The following is a 10,698-nucleotide window of genomic DNA, read 5'->3' on the forward strand; positions in this document are numbered from 1 at the left end:
ACCCTAGAAACTATGAAACGATGAAACTTCTCCAGCTGCCTAAGGATGGGGAGGTGTGGGGAAGCTGCTCCTGGCTGGGAGTCTCATGCCAGGCCAAAGGGGTACCTTCTCCCTCCCCTCCCCTCCCCTTCCCTGCCATCTCAGCCAGCCTGGAGGCTGAAGAGAGGGGGTGGCTGGGGGAATTGCCTGATTCCCAGCAGGCTGGGAGGTTTCCTCTAGTGCCTCTAGCTACTGGTATGGGCCACTGCAAGGGTCTGGCTTGCCTCGACTGTTTGTGAGTAAACTCTAGTTCACTTGCTTATTGGTTCAATCTATGCAGTTTAGAGAAACCTGCAAAGATTGAATAAATTCAGCCTTGGGCTTTTTGACTGCCTGTACTTAGTCTAAGAGACTTAGCTGAGGATGTGAGGGGTGACACCATTCTTTTATTTTTTTAATTTTTTTTATTTGATGTATTCAAGTACCAGATCAATGTACAAACAAATGCATACAGCAGAGAAGGCAAAATAAACTGGATTAATGTGGAGAGCAGAAACATTTTACATCATCCAGCAGAAATAGAATGTTTGAAATTTGACTCCAAAGAGATGCCAGCCTTAATATGTTGAAAGTGCACAAGACAACTTTTTCATTGCAATGTCTTAACAATAAGGTTTTAAATTGTAAGCAAACGCTGTGGCAGGAACTTTCCAGGTGTTTGGTTTGAACTGTGCCAGTTTTGGATATGCTACCTATTAAGTATACAGAAATGTAATATTATAGTACAAAAACGCAGACATATCCATGCTGTTATGTATGGGTGGTTGTCATCAAGTGTTGTTCTAAACTTGGAGCTGCTGTGATTGAGCTGTAAAAGCAAAATCATGTATGTTTATTACATAATTTACTTCTAGTAATTGTAGTGCCCTCTCCTGGCAAAATTTGGAAATGTCAGGTGCTTTTGCATTAACAGTCAAAAGCAACTCATGGTCTGTCAGCTAATTACTACTTAGTTTGCTGAAATACATTGACAAATCACTATGTCCTCTTTGCAGTCTTACCTTGCCAAGCAGCCAGCTACACCTACAAGAGCATCAGTAAGTACATATTCCATAATCTCTCAAAAAAGGAGGGCCATTTTTTTTCTACTCTGGGAAGCCATTTGTAAAATTTCTAAACAAGGTACTTGAGAATCTGTTATCTGAATGGAATATTGAAAATAAGCCCACCCTTAAGTGCATTAAGTGTGGGGTAGGTGTAATGTTCATAAATATAACTACAAAATCAAATTTAGTGGAGCCCACAGATTATAATGTACCCATAGGGATTCAGATGTAATTGGTTGTGTAAATAGCATAAAATTGTTCAAAAACTGATCAGGTGAATTGAAAATCTGCTGTGATTATCCTCCACCAGCGCTATACCACTCTCCCCACAGCTGAAATTTTTTTCAGTGCAAGTGTATACACGTTACGTTATAAATGTAAAGGTAAAAATAGGTGGGATTTTTAAAAGGTGGCTTGTATTTAATAACTTTTCTCAACTCTACTTGGAATACATTAATCTGTTAGCGGGGACGTTTTGGGATTTTTCCTTTCACTTATTTTTATTATTTGGACTATTTTATTTAAGGAATCTCCTGCACGAGGACCTGCGGGATCCCCAAGAACCCAAGGCAGATCTGGCCCTGCCAATGCACCCAGTGCCTCACCAATAACATCAGTTAAGAAACCAGATCCAAATATTAAAAGTATGCATTTGCGTTCATATTTTGTCATGCATCTTGTTAGCCTCTTAAAAATGAAATAGTTGATTCTTCCTACACAGAAAAAATTTGATGTTTACTCCGTAATTCTTCTGTTTGAGTTGTGTGTGACTGTGAATGGTGATAGATCCTTAGTTTCAGACCTTGATTGTCAAGGCACTTGAAGTAGACTTTTACTTTTGCTAATACAGTTAAAGTTTTAAACACTGACCTGCTAGGACAGAGGTTCTCAAACTGTGGTCTGGTCCGCGAGCTCCATTCAGGTGGTCCGCAGAAAGCTTGTGGAACAATTGAGAATATCTGTACTTGTAAGGTAAGACTGCTGCTCCACATAGTAAAATATGAGTTGTGTGCTTTGATTTGTAGAACAAAAAAAAAGTTTATGAAGTGGTCTGCTGAGACCCTTAGCAATTTTCAAGTGGTCCTCAAAAGAAAAGTTTGAGAACCACTGTACTAGGAGTTACCTAAAACAAGGCTCATCCAGTTGGATATTTAGAATGTGAAACCTTCTTCAGTTTTCTCTCCCATTCCCTCCCTGCTAGCCCCCTCTCCCCTATTTTGTTTTTCCCTCAGTTTCTTTGGTCTTGTACCTAACTGTCAGCTTTTTGTCCCATTTCTTCCTTCTGAAACCCAAGATTGACACCTTTTTCCTGTAGCAGTGCCGTAGGTATTGGTGCCCATAGTGCTTCAAGTAGCTTAGTGTTTTAAAATATTCCTAATAAGATAAAGTTTCAGTTATTTTGGGCTGATGTGCTAATTAGTGGCTGGCTTCTCCCACCCTTTGAGTGATGAGGGTAAGGAGTGTTCCACATCACCAGTCTGAGGCTTTGTACAGACATTCAGATTCTCATGGGAGAGTTGCGGCTCGTATGTTCAGGCTTTTCCTCCTAGAGTAAAATGGCCCCTGCAAGATAAAAGTAACCTGGGACCAACCAGGGTTAGATCATTCCCAGGAGAGTTTCTCCTGGGAGAGTGTGTGTACATGCTGTTAGTTGCATAAAGGGGTGTAGCAAGTGCTTTTAAAGAGCCTAAGGTTGGGGCAACTATGCTGATGGCTACTGGGTATGTTGCCCAGCTCCTATGGCTGCCAACAGCACAGGGCTGTCCTTTTCATAGCAAAGATGCCTGACTGGAGGGGCCATACTAGCATCCTCTCTGAGTCGGTCCCCAGGGCTAGTGCTCTGCTTCTCCTGCCCTAATTATGCTGATGGTTACATACTCAAATATATGGTTTGCTCCTGTCGGGGTGGCTACCTACCTACTTCCAAGGCATATCCCACTGCAGTATGCCTGGGTTCTGTCTTCTCACTCAAAATAGCTCTATGCTGATTCATAGTCAACACCTTTGGGTCTTGGGTGTGCTCCAGAAACCTTTTTGTAGCAGGCACAGCAGTTGAAGGAAGGTGTGTATTTAACACTATATTTTCTTGCATCTGAGTCCTGAAAGCATGTACCCAAACTAAGAGTAGCAGTTTTCTTGGATGTTACTGTCCTCTGTATAACTGGGATAAGTATAATGGAGAAGAGAAACACTTTTAATATTCTATTTATTAACAGATTAGGTAGACATTTGAAGTTGCCTTCTGTTTTTTTAAATATTTGTGAGTTTTCAGGCCTCCCAGTGAAAGGATCAGCTGTAACATGTAATAGCTATAGTTGCCTGCGATCAGTTTTTGTTTGTTTGTTTTTTGTTTTGTTTTTTAACTTAAAGACGGCAGAATTTGGGCAAAGTGCCTGAAAGAAACATTCCAAGGCAGAAGCTAAATTCATACAAACAAAAACCTTGTTCATATGCATCTCAGTTTGAATTAAAATGCCTTGCTGCTCTTCAGTTCAAGTCTGTCAGCATTCTTTCTTTGGCTTAGGGGTCCGGTTTTGATTTTAAATTGGTCCATTTTTATGACCTTGAGCACAGTAGAAATGGGGCATTCGTGTTCTAGGCAGAAGTGTCTGCACAAACTTTTACTGAAAGAGTAACAAAAGGTGTGAATTAAAACTAGAGTTAAGATTTGTCCAGAGGATAAACATGTGATATTAGCATGTGTAGATTAACATGCCAGCTAGCCATTTTTAATGGCTTGCTGTAGATGTTGCTTGACATGCTAAGCTAGTTGAATTAACCCCCGCGGGTAGCCCTGGCCCTAAGCTTCAATTTAACCAATTCAGCACTTGTCAGGCTTGCATATTATTGTATATCTTTGTATTTTTATATTGGGGGGAGAGCTCTAGCTACCTGTCTTGCTACTGTAATAGTACTTTATTTACTTCCAGAACTTGGTAACGTAGTGCCTGTTTGCTTGCATTTTGTCTTGCAAGGGGGAATTTAAAGGATTTGCTCTTTTTTTCAACAACTACACAGTAGAGCCATGATTTTTTTTTTTTCTAATGCTAGAATAGCTGTAGTTTTCAAGATACACATGCTGTTTATAGATTTTTTACTGTAGGAACTGGTGTGTTGAAATCTATAAACAGCATGTATATGTAAGCAAACTTGGCATGTATACAGTTACCATGTTGTAGACTCGGGATGAAATTCTGAGAATCACCTCTGAGAAGCTCAGCCCAGGAAGTACAACTCAAAGGAAGCAAGGCACTATAAGATGTCTGTCTCTACATTGTGAGCTACCTTAGATGGTGGTGTATTTCAGTCTTCTCGCACTGCCTTGTGCCTGGGCTTACAGAAGTTGGATGAGGGGGCAGTGGCATTTACTGTTCTAGCATTGGGTCGAATAGAAGAGATTTTTCCCAAATGTAATATTTTTTTTCTTTTGGCTTTTATGTTTGTCAGAGACACAAATCACGTGTTTTTTCAACTCTTAGGTTTTCATCTTGAATCCAAAAATGTCTGTAGCCCGACATCCTGTTTCTGTCTGAGTAATGTGTATATATATGTTTTTTTTGTTTAGATAATGCTGCAAGTGAAGGCGTATTGGCTAGCTTCTTTAACAGTCTGTTGAGTAAAAAGACTGGTTCTCCTGGGAGTCCTGGAGCTGGAGGAGGGCAAAGCACAGCCAAAAAATCAGGTATTGAAAACTGGGTGTTGCAGAATGTTTTGCACAGTTTTAGTGTTTGGCTTGAACCATATGCAAATGAGTGTTTATCATTTTAAGCTGATTAGTCAACTAGCAAAGCTTGACAGATGTGATTCAGAGCCAAAATATAAAGCCTTTGCAAGTTTTGCAGACTCTCGGGCTTCAGTAAACCTGTTGTTATTTGACCCTTTTAATTGAAGTTGCACTTCTGAGGAATAAAAAGCACTGAGTTTTGACTTGTATGCATGCAGAAGGTGTTAATCTACCTAGTAGTTATGGTATTTTATTTCCAACTTCTCTGCTTATCTGGCACTTGGCCACCACGTAGTTAAAAGGAAGGAATTCAGCTCATTAGTTTTGGGCTGCTGTTTCTAATGAAATTGCTGAAATCTCTCTGGAATTCATATTTTAAATATTTAAATACTTGGTGCAATGACTTTGTCATCTCGGTATTGACTACCATTAGAAGTAATGGGCAACTTTGGTCAAAGGACTTAATTTTATCTGGTAGTGGCACTGTCATGGGAGATAAACCTTCCATAAATAACCAATTATAGACTAAGAAAGAGAAAAGGAAGTATTTAGAGAATTTCCACCTGCAACTTAAATGACTGAATTTGACTTTCTAATGCCTAGTGTTTATTGTACAACAATTCACCCAGAATATACAGCTGACAAAATTAGCTGTCAGGACTGGTGCTCTGTCTCTTTTATCATGTTTGGTATCGATTTCCTTTCTCCCTTTTTCTGTTGGAATCAGGCTTATACTTGCTTTCAAAACTGTCAGTTATTCAGTGAAGAAATCCATGCCTTATTTCTGTTTTCAGATTTCTTAACTCAGTCATTATTGTGCTGTGGTGCTAGAACCACAGGCTTAAATACTGGGAAACCATTCTTTTTAAGAGAAATAAATTACTGGAACAGACCTACTTTGATACAGTCCTGTTTGGGACTTGCTTAGGCTATCTATTCTGGTTAGCTTCTGTTTGGAAGGCTTTTTCTCACTACTTCAGTGGTTCCTAGGAACTCTTAAATTCCAACCTAAATTAATTTGAAACCCTTGTCCTCCCCCATTTATATCAGATTGTCTTTTGTTTTGGTGTTTGCACTCCATAAATACATCCAGGGAGTAATTGTGGCCCTCTCAGCCTTCACTTTTTTTTTCCAGAGAAGACTAACTGGCCTCATGTAGCCTCTGCCTGCATGATAGACCAGCAGTTCTCAAACTCTGACAGATTGCGCACCACCAATTTAAATTGATATAACCTTAAGTACCACGAGCAAATTTTTGTTGTATAAAGTAATTACAATAAATCTGTTAACATGTAGCACTGACAGGTTTTCCACATACCTGTACCCACAAATTGGGAACCACTGTGATAGACTGGTTTCCCTAATCATTCTAGCAGCCCCTCTCTTTCACCTGCTCCAGTTTGAGCTTGCTTATCTTGACCATGAGTGACCAAAATTCTGTACAATATTCCAGATGAGATATTTGCCACGGCCTTGTATGCGGTGGTATTGATACTATTGGAAATATCTCTCTTGATAACAGCCTTGGGTTGTATTGTCATCTTGGGACTCCTGGCAATGGTACAGTGGACTCTCCATCATAAATAAAATCCTTTCTTGTTTCCAGACTTGCGATTCTCTTGACAGGTCTTTTCAAACAGCGTTGATTGGACTTTCAAGCTATATTAAGGATTCCTAATAACATAGAAATTTGAAAAAACTTGGGGTGGAAGCTGGTGATGCTGGAGAGCCAGGAAAAGAACTACAGATATTACAGGAGATTCAAAAGGATTATTCATTGAGGAGCGTATTTTTAAGATGATACTTGATTCTGGTAGGGTTCTTACAGCAAGTTCTCATACACTAAAATGTTCTTGACTGATTTTTCAGGTGCCCATCTTAAACTTTTTAAGGGGACCTAATTTTAATAAGAGAGCCTTCTGAAAGTAGGAACACTTTTACAGTATCTAGTTAGTAAGATTACTCATATAAAATTAGGCTTGGAAGGGATCTCAGGAGGCCATCTAGTCCACCATGCCCTGCCCAAAGCAGGACCATCCCCAACTAGATCATCCCAGCCAAAGTTTTGTGTAGGTGGGTCTTAAAAACCTCCAAGGATGGAGATTCCACAACCTCCATGTATAACCTGTTCCAGTGTTTTACTATGTTTCTTCTGAGAGATTTTTTTTTTTCCTAATATCTACCCTAAGCTTCCCTTGCTGCAGCTTGAGACGACTGCTTCTTGTTTTGTTATCTGCCACCACTGAGAACAGTCCAGCTCCATCCTCTTTGCAACCACCCCTCAGGCAGTTGGAGGCTGCAATTAAATCCCCTCTGTCTTCTCTTCTGCAGATTAAACAAGCCCAGTTCCCTCAGCCTCTTTCCAGAAGTCATGTGTTCCAGCCCCCCATTTTCGTTGCCCTCCACTGGACTCTCTCCAATTTGTCCACATCCTTTCTGAAATGCGGAGGCCCAAACCTGGACACATTACTCTGGATGTGACCTCACTACTGCTCAATAGAGGGAAATAATCACTTCCCTCAATCTGCTGGTAATGCTCCTGCTAATGCAATCCAGTATGTTGTTAGCCTTCGCAGTAAGGGCACACTGCTGGCTTATATTCAGCTTCTTGTCCACTGTAACACCCAGGTCATTTTCTGTAGAGGTGCTGCTTAGCCAGTCAATCCCCAGCCTGTACTGGTGCATGGGATTGTTCTGGCGTAGGTGCAGGACTTTGCACTTGTCCTTATTGACCCCCCTGAGATTTTCTTTTGTCCAATCCTCCAATTTGTCAAGGTCTCTCTGAATTCTAGCTCTACCCTCTAACATATTTACCTACTACTCCCCACAGCTTGGTGTCATCTGCAGATTTGCTGCCAGGTGCACTCCATCCCATCTTCCAGGTTATTGATGAAGATATTGAACAAAACCAGCCCCAAGACCAACCCCTGGGGCGCTCTAATAGATACTGGCTGCCAGCTAGACATCAAGCCATTGATGACTCTTTGAGCCTGATGATCTAGCCAGTTTTCTAACCAATTAAAGTCCTTTCATCCAACCCATACTTTCTTAGCTTGCTTGCAAGAATGTTGTGGGAGACTCTATCAATGCCCTTGCTAAAATCCTAGATTTCATAGACGCTGGGGCTGGATGGGACCTTGTGAGATCATGAGGTAGGGCAGGAAGTCAACCAGGGTCAGATGACCCCAGCAAGATAAGCATCCAGGCATTTCTTAAAGGTATTCAGAGTAAGTGCTCGCACCACTTCTGGGGGGAGTCTATTCCAGATTCTGTAGGCTCAGGCAGCAAAGAAGTTTTTTTCCTTACGTCCAATCTAAAACTGTCTTCCAATAGTTTGTGACCATTATACTTGTCTTCCTTTGGGGTGCTCTGGTGAACAGATACTCTCCCGGTTCCTGATGCACACCCCTTATATACTTATAGGCTGTTACCAAGTCATCCCTGAGCCTTCTCTTTTCCAGGCTGAAGGGTCCCATGCCTCTCAGCCTCTCCTCATAAGGCCTGCTCTCTTGACATCTAATCATGCACGTGGCTCTCCCCTGGACTCTTTCAAGCTTCTCCATGTTCTTTCTAAAGTCCGGAGCCCAGAATTGGATGCAGTACTCCAGCTGCGGCCTCACCAAGGCCAAGTAAAGCGGGAAAATTACTTCTTGGGTCTTGTTTGAGACGCATCGGTAGATGCAAGCCAGAGTTTTATTTGCTTTGCCAGCAGCGGTATCACATTGGTGGCTCATGTTCATCTTGTGATCTGTCATGACCCTCAAGTCTCTTTTGGTCGTGGTGCTAGTGAGGGTAGCATTGATGAGCCTATAAGTATGATGTAGATTCTTTCTCCTGAGGTGGAGTACCTTGCATTTCTCTGTATTGAATGTCAGCAGGTTTTGATCCATCCACCTTGAGCCTGTCCAGGTTAGTCTGAATCGCCAGCCTGTCCTCTAGCATGACCACACTTCCGCACAATGTGGTGTTGTCTGCGAACTTAGCCAGTCTGCTTCTGACATGCAAATCCGGATAATTTCTGAATATGTTAAAGAGTACAGGTTTGAGTATTGAGCCCTGGGGGATGCCACTGATCACCATGTGCCATGTTGACTCGGTTCCAGCGACTGTCACCGTCTGAGTCTGACCATGGAGCCAGTTCCCCAGCCATTGTATCATAAGGTTGTTGAGTCTGCAGTTCCCCAATTTTGCCATAAAGAGATCATGGGAGACTGTCAAAGGCTTTTTTGAAGTCTAAATATATGATATCAACCTTTTCTCCCCTGTCCAGGTGATGCATCACCTGGTCATAGAAGGAAATGAGATCTTTCAGGGAAGACTTACCTGCAATGAAGCCATGTTGGACAACTCTCAGAATGTTGCCTTCTGTTAGCCTGTTGTTGATGAATTCTTTGATTTTTTTTTCCAAGATCTTTCCAGGCATTGAGATCAAACTGATTGGCTTGAGGTTCCCTGGATCTTCCTTCCTTCCTTTCTTGAGGAAAGCCCTTCTTTCAGTCTTCTGAAACCTCTCCAAAGCATCATGAGTTCCCAGATATTCTCGCCATTGTTTGTGCTATGATGTCAGTCAACTCTTTTAGCACTCTTGGGTGCATTCCGTCCAGGCCACCTGACTGGTGGATGTCCAGCCTCTCGCATTGTTCCCTCACAAGATCTTCGCCAGTTATAAGCGTATGTTCGCCCTTACCCTGGTAATCCTGCATCCTGTCAGGCAGAGTGATCTCCTTGGGCTGGTGGAAAACCAATGCAAAATAATCTTGAGGAGATTAGCTTTTTCTTGGGTGTCGGTTGTCAGCTGCCCATTTTGGTTTAGCAAGGGTCCAGTGTTGCCCTTTTTTCCAACTTCCCACATATCTGAAGAAGGACTATTTATTGTCCTTGATTCCTGTAGGCAGTTTGAGTTTGGTTTCAGCCTTGGATTTTTTGGTCCGATCCCTACAGGTGCGGGCCAGTGCTGAATCCTCTTCAGTGGGTATTTCCTGACTTCCATTCCTTATAAGCTTCTCTTTCCAGATTCAGGAGGTCCATGAGTTCCCTGTTGAGTCAAGGGGGTCTCCCAGCCCTTTTGCTACCTTTCCAATGGGCCGGAATAGATTTCCCTTGTGCTTTTAGGATTGTATCCTTAAGGTGCGACCACTTATCATGGACTCTCTTTCCTGTCAGATCGTAGTCTCTCAGGGCCTCAACAACCAACCTCCTGAGCTTGTGAAAGTCAGCTTTCCTGAAGTTGAGGATTTCTGCATTGTTGACTGATTTTGCCAGCTTTGCAATGAATAGAGAAAATGATCAACTTGTGATCGCTGTCACCTAGCCTCCCTTCAGTCCTCAGGTTGCTCACTAGATCATCCCCTTTGGCCAGTACCAGATCCAGCAGTGCCTGCCTTCTTGTCAGCACATAGACTTCTTGAGTTAAATAGAGCTCGGCAATCCAAGTGAGGAAGCTTTGCAACCGATCAGATTTGGCTGAATGCTCTTCCCGTGAGATGTCAGGGTGGTTGAAGTCACCCATGATGACCAGGCACCGAGAGTATGCAGCCTCTGCCAGTTCCCTAGAGAATTTGTGGTCAAGTTCTTGTTCCTGGTTAGGAGGGCTGGGTATATCAAGGTATATCACATCTAACCCATATCAACATATATTGCATCTACTGCTTTCCCCATATCCACTGACCCAGTCATCTCATAGAAAGCAATGAGATTGGTCAGGCATGAATCCTTGCTTACTGTTCCTAATCGCCTTGATCTCCAGGCTTAGAAATGGATTCCTTGTGAACCTGCTCCATGGTCTGTCCAGGGACTGAGATGAAGCTAGCCAGTCTGCAGTTCTCCTTCTTCTCTTTCTTAAAGATGGGCACTATATTTGCCCTTTTCCAATCATCCGGGCCCTTTCCC

The 10,698-nt window shown here is 42.2% G+C and overlaps 1 protein-coding gene across 1 annotated transcript in view; it reads left to right on the top strand.

Moving 5' to 3' along the window:
- DYNC1LI2 (dynein cytoplasmic 1 light intermediate chain 2) overlaps window positions 1–10,698 on the top strand; it is a 43,179-nt gene that overhangs the window by 24,767 nt on the left and 7,714 nt on the right. Inside the window, exons 10-12 of the mRNA XM_019535890.1 lie at window positions 1,035–1,076; window positions 1,612–1,729; window positions 4,651–4,767. Of these exons, the coding sequence (XP_019391435.1) occupies window positions 1,035–1,076; window positions 1,612–1,729; window positions 4,651–4,767 (277 nt within the window). The remainder of the gene's footprint in view (window positions 1–1,034; window positions 1,077–1,611; window positions 1,730–4,650; window positions 4,768–10,698) is intronic.

The sequence above is a fragment of the Crocodylus porosus genome, unplaced genomic scaffold (assembly GCF_001723895.1).
Source record: "Crocodylus porosus isolate Cpor-Errol unplaced genomic scaffold, CroPor_comp1, whole genome shotgun sequence".
NCBI lineage: Eukaryota > Metazoa > Chordata > Crocodylia > Crocodylidae > Crocodylus > Crocodylus porosus.